We start from the raw sequence: 14,182 nt of genomic DNA, 5'->3' as shown, positions 1-14,182 counted from the left end.
GATTTATTTGCAAATTAGACACATTTCTCACCAAATCTATCGTAAAGACTCCTCAAGACACAATTATAACACAGTTTTAAATTGACCTAAAGTAGATAATGTCACACAAGCCAATGTTGTATATGTGATTATACTTATACTTAAGCAAGTGAAAAAAGAGGAAAAGACTCATCAATTCTCTGCTCAACACAAATGCTGTTCCCGCCAACGACAAGAGCAGGTCAACCTTCACATCACAGCAAGAGCAGCTGATAATTTAAACAGCCTGTTTAGAGTTGCAGATTAAGCCAAACACAATAAAGCACCTAGAAAATGCACACTTCTGTCCAGTGCCATAAAAAGCAGCAGCTGGGCTTCCTGCGACAAATATAGGAAAGCCTGTAGGTAAGCAGATGAATAAGCGGATTTAGTCTGCTTTAAACGATTGCTCTCTCAGGGAAACAAACTATTTTTGTCACATGCAGCACAGAGCTGCCCGGTGTGATTCCATAGTCCTGAGTCGACAGAGACCGATGCACTGTCCCTTCCTCTCTTATCGGAGTGCTGCAGCCCCACGAGGTCTGGCTGCAGGCCTGCAGAGACCTTCTTTCTTTTCTCCGAGTCACAAACGTGCACACAAACACACACACTTACACACTTTGTTGCATACACGCTTGCTCTTGAATTTTACATGATTTTACATGGAGTCTTGTAGGGATCTGCATACAATTAAGGGCACAGACTACTTTTTTTACTCGTTATATTTTTCAGCCACGCAAGCAGCCTTCCATATAGTCATGGCATAATGTTTGAAGGTCGGTTGGTTCCACAACTTGTGTCCAAGGATGTACACAAGTGGATGGATTGCAGTGAAGTCTTCTGCAGACATTCATGATCCCCCAGAGGATGAAGCTTACTGATTGAGGTGGTCCGTTGTGCATTTTGCAATGTGGTCCAAACATTCATTGTCTTGGTGACTTTGGTGATCCCGAGAGTTTTAAGTTTTATGCTAATCACAAGTTGCTGATCTCAAATTTCTCATTTTGTCCGAGAAATTATCCAAAACTTGAAGATATTGCATTTGTAGCCATGTAGAGAAGAAGCAAATCTGCATATTTGTAGAAGTTAATAAATTACTTCAATAATTGTTAATCAAAATAGTAAATGTTCTGCTGATCCACTACTAAATTGTATCTGCATTATCCACATTGCAACCTTTCTCTGTTGTGCTCTCCCATCTTGTATGGTATTAAGGTGTCATAACATTTTTTGGCGTTGAATTAAGCATTTATCATCAGGCTGTAGATTTTACAGTGAAGTTGAATGTTTTGGCTGTGATATGTCATTTGTCTCTGTAAAAAGAGTCCATTCTTCTGTAACAAACCGTGTGCCCTTATGTGTACAATATAAATCATTATAACATATTGTTCCTCTGTTGCTGGTATGGACTTCCCTCACTGGACTAAAATTCAGCCCAAGAAAAACCTCTTCTTATCTATTTCATCTTTTCTGTCTCTGCTGCTCAGCAAACATGTCCACCAGCTCCTGTCCGTTCGTTCCCTCCTCAGTTTGCTGTGTCCTCTCCTGAGTTTCTTGCTCCTGTTTGTTTTCGCTGAGGGTTGAGAGGCGTTTCACAGCGGATGGAAAACAGCACTGAGGAGCACGCCTCGAGTGTGTGTCGCTGATATTTTATTAAATCTTATCAGACTGCTGTCTCTCACTTACCTGAGTCTGTCACTCTCACTCTCACTTCTTAAACCCCTGTGGCCACAGCTGAGGGGGAGCTGTGAGTCTTGAGGGGTTTCCTATGTTGATTTGAGGGCATATTCTATGATGTGCTACATAATCACACCCTCTTTTTTTAATTCCTACTGTCCAATACGACTTCCTTCATTTTATGCTGCTTATACATTTAGTTCTCTATTTTCGTCCTATCTCTTTTCTTCTCCCTCAGTCTTTCTTTTGCTTCTTCTTAGTTTCTCCTCTCTCGTGATTTCATATTCTCAATCCTGCACTCGCAGTTTCTTCATTCCTCTTCTGCACACTCTAAATTCCCAAACTCTCTCTCTCTCTCGCTCTTTCTCCCTCAGTGTTGTTGCGTGAGGAGGTGGTCCAGCTTCAAGAGGAGGTCCACCTGCTGAGGCAAATGAAGGACATGTTGAGTAAAGACCTGGAGGAGACCCAGGGAGGCTGCTCTGCCAATCTGCTCTCAGCCACAGAGCTCCGAGTGCAGCTGGGTGACAAGGAGCAGGAGCTGGACCGTGCCAAGGAGGCCTTACAAGGTCAGGAGCCAACACAGGCGTCTTTTTGTCTCACCTAATCCCCCAGAGTCCCTTCTGGGAACAGCTACCTCAAATATGCAGCAAATACAGCTGTCCATGCTGTTAGTAGGATGTTTCATCTTTTCGAGTTCCTTCAAGCCAGATTGTGTTGTAATACAACCCACTTTATCTCACCAAAGAAAATAATGAGTCAGTTTCTGCAATTAGTTTTTATTTCTGTGTCATGATACAGGGATTCGAAAAAAACATGTACATATACAATACAAAACCAGAAGAAACATATTCTAACAATAACACAATCATCAAATCACAAATGTATTTAAAGAAATGATTTGCCAAATAGTAAAAGAAAGGGAAAAACACTACAAGCCAAATGTTTATCCTGACGGCATATTTCTGCAAATAACTGGTTAAACTTAAATGTTTCATATTGAATTCTATACATTCTCGAAGGGATATGTTACACTTCTTACCCTTGATGTCAAGGATAGCAGATATGGCCATTAAGTGTGCTTCCTTTAAGTTAGTTGGCCAGAACGCTAACAAGATCAGAATCATTGTTTTGAAGTATTTTGTTCAACATATGATTGTTTATTTATGTACAACAAACAAGGATGAATCATTTAATGAACATTATATTCATTATATAATTTAAGGCTAACATATTTCTATTTAGCAAATCAAACACATGCCCCAGTGGATTTTCTGACTGTATGTGAACAGCCAACTCAGTATTTGTGCATCATCCATCATTGTTATCTTACTCAAGACAGTAGTGCTTGCTCCCGGTAAAAAAGAACACTATAAAAATAAAATGAAGCTAATTTTACAATCCATTACGAACCCACTTGTCTTCCTCCAGACTGACATTGCTTCCAGTTTCGACATTGAGTAGTAAAATACCAATAATAGTAATAATAAAACATTTATTTCATGGCGTCTTTCATGGCACTCAAGGTCACCTTACATCACATAAGATCCATATTAAAATATACAATAAGCAACAGAGCTCAACTCAGCAATGAGTCAAAATCTGTGTCATAGTATAAAATAAGATGCATTGGCTCATGTAGACACATAAAGATCTTTGCTTATAAGATACATTAAATAAAGAATAATTCTCTGTAACACATTTATATTTCATCATCCTAGATGTACACAGTTAAGGTGGTTCAGTCCATGTTCTTTACTATCAGTAAACAAAAAGTTGTGGCAATAAAAAAGACGAGGACAATGTCTTTACAATCTATTTTAGGGTTCATCTGTTTTGTCATGCATGTGCCAAAGGTCTCAAACGTGTGCACTGAAATGACAACAGTGTGCAATCTTCCAGAAGAGAAACATGATATTTTGTGTTAACATCTTATTTGTTGTAAGTGTGGACAAGAGATACTGTATATGTGCTTATGTTTTGACATCGGTATGTCTCAGAAATGGGTGATGAGCAGCCAAGAACACACCAGGTTCACCTCATTTTAATGAACTCCCATCAATCATGCAATAGAAGCTTTGCTCTGAAATATTAATGTGGCGTTAATGTAGACTAGAATACAGCATTCATTTTTTTGATTGAAAACAAATCCAACCATAATGAAACCCAGGGAGTAAAAACAGTCCGTCCCACATTTAGGATCATTTCTTGTCACAAAAATAGAAGAAGAAACCAAAAAGGCAATCGTGGATTTAGTTTAGTTCGACAGTATTGCTTTGCATGGTTCTCGCCCCTGCTCTGAGTCCCAGGTGGTAAAATGCAAGCTCGTAAACTGTGTTGTGTAACGGCAGAAAAACAGGTTTGAATGTTGAGTGTAAAATATGAAGAGACTAAACCGTTGTCAGGAGGAATGCCTCCTGAATGACACATGTGTGCAGTTATGTAAAGTACAGGTTCCAGTCTTGTCTCACAAACTCTCCAGGGAACAATGTTATTAGTATTGCTTGCAAAGAGCCCCACCGGTTGCATCATGGCTGTTGAGTTTTCTCTGAAAGTTGAAAGAAATCAGATCCAATTGGTCTTCTCCGGGATGAGCCAACAGTCTCCACATGCCAGCCGAAACAGTTAAATGTATGAATGAATACGTGCTACTGTGCCAATTATCGTTTGGGATGATTTCATCATCTTATCTAAAACAAAACAAAAAATAGAAGAAAAGAAAGCTGCAGCCCCTCATTAACAGAAGGCACAGTGTCACCTGGTGGTTCCCTTCTGCAATTGCAAAGTTGTTTCTGATTTACAAATCTCACTGACACATTTGTTTGACAGTCAAATTGGCTGTTAAAATGATCCTTGATTTACACCTGTATGTGATGCTCAGTGTGTGAATGTGTTGGTCTCTGTGTTGCAGCCATGAAAGCTGACCGTAAGCGTCTAAAAGTGGAGAAGGCCGACTTGGTGAGTCAGATGCAGCAGCTGTATGCAACACTGGAGAGCAGAGACGACCAGCTGCGAGAATTCATACGCAACTACGACCAACACCGAAAGGTGACAGCGGCCCTGCCCATTTATCAGCATTAGCTCATTGTGTATATATAACTAGACATGTCAGTGCCGAAAAGCCCAAGACAGTGTCTTTTGCCACTGACAAATTTATTTGTATCATTTTAGCTGTAAAATGTCGGTGTGGTAACACTTTACTTAAAGTCCTTCTTTAAAGCATAAACCTTATGTAAGCGCTTGATACATGGTTTATAACAAACTATATTGTAGTTGTAAGCAGATATAATTGTTTATTAATGTAATTGTCAACAACTATAACTCCTCCTGTGGTCACCCATAAGTGGAGGCTGCTGCATAAACTAACAATGAATGAATATATAGTAAAACACAGTTGTAATATAATAAAATATGTCTTCGTAGGAGAAGTTATAATTGTTCACAAAGACTGTACATTTGTAAACACTTAAAAATAACTTTATATCTGTGCATGAACACATTATAGTGTGTTATAAAACCTTCATTAAATGTTTATATATTGCTCATAAATGTTAAATAGGGGGACATATTGTATATAGTTTGACATCTTGATCACAATAATAAACGTTTATTCATGTGATGTAGAAAAAAGGTCTGTTGGCCTATATACTATATCATTATACATATATATTTCAATATATATCAGATTTGTTACTGTGATTATTAAAATCATTTATCTCTACGGTGTCATTATGTATCCCTTTTTTTTTAAATACAAGTTTAGAAATAGGTTATAACATAGAATGTAGCTCTGATATGCTCCTTGACTCAAATGTCGGGCTCCATTGATCGTTCAAAGTGAGCTTGGCGAGGATTAACCGTGTCTTTGTGCATGTGTGTGTGTGTGTGTGTGTGATCTTCAGGAGAGTGAGGATGCAGTGAAAGTCCTGGCAAAGGAGAAGGACATGCTGGAGAGGGAGAAGTGGGACCTGAGGAGGCAGACCAAAGAAGCCACAGAACAGGCCAACATCCTGCGTTCTCAGATGGACATGAAGGAGAACAGGGTCAAAGAGCTGGAGGCCGAGCTCACCATGGTGAGTCACCCTGCACGTAAACACAGTCACAACTTTCTTGAATTAGTAAGTCAAGCACAAAAGTGTCACATTAGCATCATTATCTGGTGCTTATGGCATACATGCAAACAAGGTATGGGTTTGCAATCCCGCCGCTGTGTTCATATCAAACACATGCAGTAAGCTGCTCTGCCATCCTCATCCCTTTCCTCTCTCAAAGCATTAATTCTTTCTCCAGGCTGAGGAAGAAATTCATGCCTCTTTTTTTCTGTGTTGCCGCGTCGGTGCCTCGGAGGTATACAGTTGTCAGTCTGTGTGTCATTAATCTCTCTCCTCCCTCGGCGAGTCATAACCACCCACAGATCCTCAGATCAAGCTGCATCACAGATCAGTTGTGTTGGTACATCAGTGCAAGAGCTGCATCGCTGTCAAGCAAGCAAGCACCAAAGCCACAAAATACTGTATATTTATACCTTTCTTTTTTCTCCTCTTCTCTTTCTATTTAAAATCCGGTTGTTGCCAACTGTTTCCCTTACCGCAAGTGGTTGCCCATTAAATGCCTTTTTATAGGCTTCCAGTAATACAATCCTGTGGAAAACATCAAACATGTATAGTTTTGGCACAGAAATGGACAGTCTTTATTAGAATATTGCCTGTTGGCTAACTTCAAAGGGTAAAGCTGCCGTTCTAAATAATATCCTAATACAGCCGTGCATTGTAGTTTTTAGCAAACAGTGCTCAACCAGGAGTAGATGATGTATGAAACTTCAGCAACAGATTAATACACATTTGTTGCTTTAGTGAATATTTAGAGCAATAGGACGGTGAATGTTTTGATTGACTCAAAATAAAGTACTGTGCAAATAATAGAGGAACATGTTGGCCAGTTTAATAGGTTTTGGAAAACAGTGGCGCTCTGTTGCACAGGGGAATAAGATATATTTAAGATCAGTTGATTGTTGGTTTTGGTCTTTTCATGGGATTTGTTGACAATAAGTAAACATAGAATACCACTAGTCTTTCATTTAGCTACCAAGTTCCACAATTAGTTGTGTAGTGTAGCTATTGTTGTGTACATGTGTGTGTAGATGCACACATTCAAGCATGCATACAGTGCTCATGAGTTTATGTACAAGACATGTTTATTTATATGGCACATTTCAAGTGTTTTACATAATGCATAACAGATATGAAGATATACAGACTATGACACGGAAAACGCAAACAAAAAGCATAGAAATTAAGTGTGAGCAAGTTTGTTTTACTTTCAGGTCATGCTCAGTTTCTCTTTCTCTTTTCTTTCCCAGGCGAAGCAGTCTCTGGCCACCTTGACAAAAGACGTGCCGAAGCGCCACTCGTTGGCCATGCCTACAGAGCCCGTGATGAACGGCAGTCAGGAGTGGGTGATGCAGGCCGACCTGCCGCTCACTGCCGCCATTCGTCAGAGCCAGCAGACCCTCTACCACGGACACACCACGGACAGACAGGGTAAGCTCTCTTACTGTATCTGCTTTGCTTCTCAGTCTCGGTGCTGCTTGGTGTTGCTTTTACAGACTAAACATACTAACAGTGTTTCCTGGAGGTTTCTCATACTAACTGGGTATTTTTCAACATGTGTAAATACATGTACGTGTGCACATGTGTGTGCGTGTGTGTGGCACATCCAGCTGTGGTCAGGATCAGCCCCTGCCACTCTCGCCAGCCGTCTGTCATCTCAGACGCCTCTGCAGCCGATGGAGACCGCTCGTCCACGCCCAGCGACATCAACTCACCTCGTCACCGGACCCACTCCCTCTGCAATGTAAGAGCTGCCTGGCCTCCTCGACCAAGTAATCACACCTCCACACTTTTCTAAAAGTACCTCCTTACTCTTCTTGTCTTCTCCTGTTTGTGTCTGTCTCTCTTTTCTGTCAGCCTGCTGGGTGTCAGCCTGCCTGCTTGGTGGTGGTGGTGATGATGATGTTATTTTGCATTTAAGTAACTTTAAAGCAATAGTTTGACATTTTAGGAAATATGCTTATTTGCTGTCTCGCTAAGGAAGAAGCTGCAGCCAGTTAGCTTAGCATAAAGACAGGGGGTACAGGCGTTTATGTGCTGGACTAATTATTTGCTTGGAGCAGGAACGTCCTGGTGTCAGGCAACCAGTCGAGATTCCAGGAAGTTACTCTGCCAGGCCAAGAAGTAGTTCGGCACATAACCCCCGTTAATACACTTTTGTTTTTGTTTACAATTCATAAATCTGTGATCTTTAGGTCAGGGGCTGAGCCAGAAGTTGGCCAGGGGTGGCACTGGCCCCTCTTGGTGCCCACCCTAACAGAGTAACAAGGTGATAGATAGTTGGCTTCTTGGTAAAGTTGAGGGATTGCTGAATGGGCCTACCAGGTGCAGGCCTATGGCCTATCGGACCAGAACCTCTGCATGAAATGACAACACATCTTGTTAGAAAGTCAGTCAAGCAAGTTCAAAGAGACACTAAACAACTACAAGCAACTCAGAGAGTCATTTAGTCTCTTTTCCAGTCTTTGTGCTAAGCTAAGCTAACCAATCTTACTCTAAAGAAAGTGAATAAGCATATTTCCCAAAATGCTGAGCTACTGCTTTGACTCAGCTGTATGGGATGACAAACCCAAGCTTCCTGTCTCCTCTTCTCTGTTCAGTCCATGGAGGACCTGGAGGACCAGAAGCGTAAGAAGAAGAAGGAGAAGATGACTCTGGGATCCCTGTCGCGGGTGTTCGCTCGAGGCAAGCAACGCAAGTCACTGGACCCCGGCCTGTTTGATGGTACAGCCACCCCTGATTATTACATAGAGGAGGATGCTGACTGGTGATACTGAGTGTGTGAGCCTGCGTGTGAGTGGTAAATGTGTTTGGATATTCACCTGGCTTTAACTGTGTGTAAAGAGTGTTTTGTGTGTGGGTTTGTCTGGAGGGGGTGAATTTTAAAAGAAATGCCTAAAAGAGACTGCTATCCCCATAAATGTACAGAATATTACCCTTAAATTTTATGTTTGTAAATTAGATATATATTTATAGATGTTCATGTATGCATATGTATATATGTTTACATGCATATAAATATATACATGGGGTTATTATTATGTGTAGCCATGTTTATGCTGTATTATCTTCCAAATGTCTTAATGTTTTATGTTTTTTTATAACTGGAGACTTGAAGGACCGCTGTTCATATGTAAATAGGAGTTATTGTGAAACTAGTGTTTTTACTGTAAATATCATTTGGCTTTTGTTACTTTACAGTTGCTTTTATCATGCTTTGCAACATTGATTTCTAAGTTTCTTCTTATTCCCAATCTTACTTAGCCTGAATGGCTTTAAAATAAATTTATCTTTTGGAGTTTAATAATTGGCCAAAATTCTGTTTTTTCAAATTGCTTGTTGGAATGGAAAGTAGTACTTTGTTTCAGAGATATTGCTGGTGTAAGTTTGCCATCAGGTTCAATTTATAAATGCTGGCTAATGTATAAACATATCACAATGTGGGCAGCAGAGACTTTTTTTTCATGAAGTTTCCTCATCCGTTTATGCTCAATATCATATTATCAGTTACAATAATCAACGACTGGCCAACAAGAGTTGTAAAGTCAGTCTTCCTTAACATGTAATTGCACGTACCTGAAAACACAAACAAAAGAATAACAGTGATGCGTCACACACCTGTCATCTGCTGTCGAAACTATGCGCAAGTGCCAAAGGGGAAACACTCATCTCTAGAAAGTCTGCGTATCATTCTGTCACTGTTAGCACTAGCCTCGTAACATTGTTTATGTCTGACTCACTTCTTACCGAGAGCTATCTAACGTGCCAGTATGAGACGAAGGAATGCCCATTAAACACCTGCATGATCCCTCTTTGCTGCTCTGATTAGATGTCCATTCATTGCCAATCAAATTAATATTCTCCATAATCCTGTGTTGCTCCTGTGTTACCTTTTCCCTTTACCAAGTGATCTTCCTTGCATTGTGAATGCATCCCCTTTTTTTTTTTTTTTTGACTGTTTTTGTTTTGCTTTGTGTAGAATCCCTCCTCATTTCTTGCAAATGTGGCTCTAATAATTCTATAATAAATGCTTTGTAATTTAGGAAATGTTGCATAAAAGAGTAAATCTATTGAAGTATTTTATTTAAAAAGAAAAAATACAAAGAAGAGGTAACTTCAAATATTTATCTGCTGCAGCTGTTGCAGCCAGATGTTGAGGAGGCGTTTAGCATTTTCAAAAATGAATTATAATTGAAATGAAATCTTATTTTAAAAATAAAACTAGTAACTGAATACATCCTATGTGGCAGTTTTCTGTTCCGTGAGTAATCTTGTTATTGTGTCCCAGTCTAACGTGTCTCTCCCTCTCCTCCTGCCATTTCTAATGGCAACTCTCTCCTGCCAGTGAGTAACTCCTCATCTGTGATTACCAGCTGTCTGTTTCTGCACTCTGGGGATTATTCATATCACTCAGGTCCATTGGAAAAATTCAAGTTTGTGTCATTTTCTTGTGGAAACTCTTTCGAGAAAGAGATGGTGGACTTTGCATGCAGCGTTTTTGTCAGCATGTGGAGACGAATCAGGTAAACACGCAGCGTTCATCCTGGATTTGTTTGTTCAGTATGAATCAGTGTTTTCCTGCATGAAGTTCTATGAATAATCCCTGTGTCTCTAATACATTATCCTAATGGTCTTTAGTCCCGTCATAATCATCAGATAGTTGCTGAAGTATTTTAACAACTTTACTAAACTCGGGACTGTAGTTCTTTGAACTCACTGGACTCCTACACTCTCATGAAATAAAGAAATGGATTGTTTTTCTTCTGAGTTATAGGTTTAGATTGACTCAATTGTGTAGTTTTTATTTAAAAAAATGTATAATCCTGGGAAACTAATTCCATATACAATACAGTTCATCCAAAGACATAGGACGTGGAGCTACAATTAATTGTTTGGCTCTATCTAGTGGCCAATTGGTGCAATTTCAATTACTTTTTTGACCAAATTTCAGTTGTTGATATATGAAAAAGATTCTGTGTATTTCTAATGTGAATGCCCTCTGATTTTGATGTTAACCTTTCTCCAGATGAGTCACTTTTCTTGATTTCCATATCCCTCTGACCCTGTATGCCGCACCTTAACTTCTCCTGAACAATCCAGACTCTGACAGCCTCACACAGCAGAGCCTGTCTGATGGCGAGGAGCAGCTGGACCGCCTCCAGCAGGCGGAGCTCACTCGAAACACATGCATGTCGCTGTGGAGGGCAGGTGCAGTGCAGGCCTGGCTGGAGGTTGTCATGGGAATGCCCATGTATATCCGAGCCTGCTCTGAAAACGTCAAAAGTGGCAAGGTACACCTTTGGTATAAGTGGCTGTGGTGCTTGAGAGTGGGGTAAGATGCTGCTTTTGATTAATAACTGGATTTCTGTACATTAGGTCCTGCTAGGCCTGACAGATGAGGATTTGGAGCTGGGTTTGGGTGTCAATAACCCCATTCATCACAGGAAACTGAGACTGGCCATTGAGGATTATAGGAGAGCTGAAGGGGACCAAGGGTGAGCAGCAGCTAACAAAACACTGAAGTTTAATATTGGTTATCAGCAGCAGAAGGGTAGAGTAAGTACATTTAGAACTCAAGTACTGCAATGAAATACAAATTTGAGGTATTTGCCCTCGAGTGTTTCCCTTTCATTGTTACTTCATACTTCTACTCGACTACAATCCAGAGGATACTATTTGCTCCACTACATTTATTTCACAGCTTTAGTTACTGGTTACTTTGCAGATTCAGATTTAAAGAAAATTAAGCCACACAACAACAGTGCATAAAATAGTTTAAATCGTCTCGACCTGGACCAGCTACAACAGTAAAATGCATCAGTAGTAATAAACCAATAATAAAATATTTTATTCATAAACAATTTTTATGCATTATTAGCACTTCTTTCTGACACTGTATGTACATTTAGCTCATAATGCCTGCATACTTTTTAGTACTATTTTAAATTCAGGAATTCAACTTGCAATGGGGTATTTTCACTGTGTCGTATTTCTACTCATACCTGAGTAAATTATCTGAAATCTTCGACCACTGCTCATCGGTGTTGTCTAATCATCTTCTAGACTATCGAAAGCATCCGAGATGGACCATCACTGGGTTGCGACATCATGGCTGAGTGACGTGGGGCTGCCTCAGTACTCGCAGACCTTCCAGACTCATCTAGTGGACGGGCGAGTGCTGAACTCTCTGAGCCGGAGAGACCTGGAGAGATTCCTTAACATCAGCGACCAGTTCCACCAGACCAGTCTGCTCCTGGCAATACAGCTCTTGCAGATACTCAGTTTTGATAAAGAGGTAAGATTAAAGATCAACATTTACATGAGACCATATGAAAAGGAACGTATTGCTGTTCCTCAACCACTGCATAACGTTTAACTCAACTACAATCACAAAACTGCATGTGATTTCCATAATTATCCACCATAGCTTGAGCAGGCCATCACCTTTCCCTGACCTCTCTCTGTGTTTTCATTGGTTCTTGCCACATGAATGCTTGCGCACTTATCTCTGTGTTGTGTTTTCACAGACCCTTCAGGCACAGCGGGCAAAATGTGAGCACCAAGACCGGGACCCCATTGTTTGGACATGTCACAGAGTAATGAAGTGGATCAGAGACATAGACCTCAAGGTGGGTGGGAGGTCAGTGACGGTATTCCCCTTTGCTCGGGAGATATGAAGGGCAGATTTCCACCAGATACTAATTACTAGATTCTAGGATTCCCTCAATAATTGGGGCGGATGTGGTTCAGGGGGTAGAGCAAATTATCCTTCAATCACAAGGTTGGAGTTTTGATCTCTGGCTCCTCCTGTGCGCATGTCTTAGCGTCCTTGAGTGAGACATGCTTCGGATGGGTTAAATGCAGGGGTCAAATTTCCTGTATGTATGTGACGATTGAAATTTAGTTTAAAATAGTGCCTCGCCACTGCTGAAAGAATACAGACAAAAATCACTTAAGAAAATACCATACAAGTGTTTTTTCTGCATTGGAAATGAATAATAGTTTACCTTCTTCTTATTTTAACATGCTTATTTTTGGTGGAATTGTAGAACTAGAAACTAAAACGCCACTATGAATGTGGTTTGCCTTTAATTACTGTTAAATTTGACTTTTATACCAATATGACTTTTGACAGGACTGCAGATAAAGTCTGAAGTCCGCATATTTGTTCTCCATGTTCTCACCAGGAGTTTGCAGACAATCTTCCGGGTAAAGGGATTCATGGAGCTGTGATGGCTCTGGACCCGTCCTTTGACACAGACGTCATGGCCAAAGCCCTGGGGATCCCCAGCAACAAACACATGCTGCATCGGCACCTGTACGAAGAGATGAAATCACTCGCCGTCCCTCACAGGTAGATTAAAAAACCCTTCAACTCTTGTTGCATACTTTTCTATTCTATCATACTCTTAAAGCAACAAGTAATTTTGTTCTATGATATAAAAATATAACTTTGCCAGTTATTTTGTTGCCTTTGAAAATGAATGTAATTATCTAAGGATTAAATTTAAACATCGTGCACATAAATGAATATGTCTATTCCTTGTATTCACAGCAGTGCAGAGCAGGGAAGTGAAGTTATCGGTTCCTCTTCGCCTGTGGCTGTTAAGCGCTTTGCCGAGGAGAGGGTGGCGATGAGAAGATCAGGCAAGGTATCATTTCAGCAGTTAATTAGTGAAATGTTTCTGTTTACATAGATTCATATATTTATCTTCCTGGAGGTTTCCTTGCAGTATAGTGGGCTAAGACATGGTTTGATTATGGACGGGTAACTTTGTTGCATACATACATGTGTGGTGGTACTGCACTTTACTCAGCTGCAATTTCTTCACAGGCGACACATGCATGCAGAAGGACAGCATTTTTCCCCTAATTATTTTCATGACAACTAGTTGCCTTTTAATCTGCATAACAAAACTATTTGAGAGCCTTATACAGCTCAAGATATACATTGAAATGAATCTCTCATGTTTGAGAGACAGTAGCTAAAGCTTTAGTAACATTGGAGAAACCTGCAAGAGAACGCTAAATTCAAAAAATGACCCAACCAGTGTTGCCAGCTCTTTCCCAATGGAAGTGGCTAGCAGCGCTAGCTCCAAAAGTCACTAAATCTAGCAAGAAAGTAGCCAAACCGTCTAAAATACATTGCCCACACTAGCTAGTGATGTATGTCTTTGTGTCAGGAGATGTTGACGTGGGACATGACATGAGGAGCGATCATTAAAAAGTGTAGAATAGTGAGAGAAAGTTAAATTAGCTGGAAGTTTTAGAAAGGTGACTTTGTTCAGAAACCTGTTTAATTGGTTAACCTGTTGCAGCATGTTACAGTTTGGAAATAAAAAAAGTCTCAATCTTGTGAAAGAGGTGTATATTGAACATTA

The 14,182-nt window shown here is 40.2% G+C and overlaps 1 protein-coding gene across 1 annotated transcript in view; it reads left to right on the top strand.

The window, feature by feature from the left end:
* The window catches only part of kaznb (kazrin, periplakin interacting protein b), a 61,327-nt gene extending 52,755 nt beyond the window's left edge, over positions 1 to 8,572 (top strand). The window contains exons 3-8 of the mRNA XM_076110945.1: positions 2,070 to 2,261; positions 4,604 to 4,740; positions 5,595 to 5,765; positions 7,052 to 7,232; positions 7,412 to 7,545; positions 8,402 to 8,572. Coding sequence (XP_075967060.1) covers positions 2,070 to 2,261; positions 4,604 to 4,740; positions 5,595 to 5,765; positions 7,052 to 7,232; positions 7,412 to 7,545; positions 8,402 to 8,572 — 986 coding nt within the window. The remainder of the gene's footprint in view (positions 1 to 2,069; positions 2,262 to 4,603; positions 4,741 to 5,594; positions 5,766 to 7,051; positions 7,233 to 7,411; positions 7,546 to 8,401) is intronic.
* The last annotated feature ends 5,610 nt before the right edge of the window (positions 8,573 to 14,182 follow it).

The sequence above is a fragment of the Anarhichas minor genome, unplaced genomic scaffold, assembly GCF_050575085.1.
Source record: "Anarhichas minor isolate MPS153535 unplaced genomic scaffold, ASM5057508v1 ptg000043l, whole genome shotgun sequence".
NCBI lineage: Eukaryota > Metazoa > Chordata > Actinopteri > Perciformes > Anarhichadidae > Anarhichas > Anarhichas minor.
This window is presented reverse-complemented; position numbering and strand designations above follow the sequence as displayed.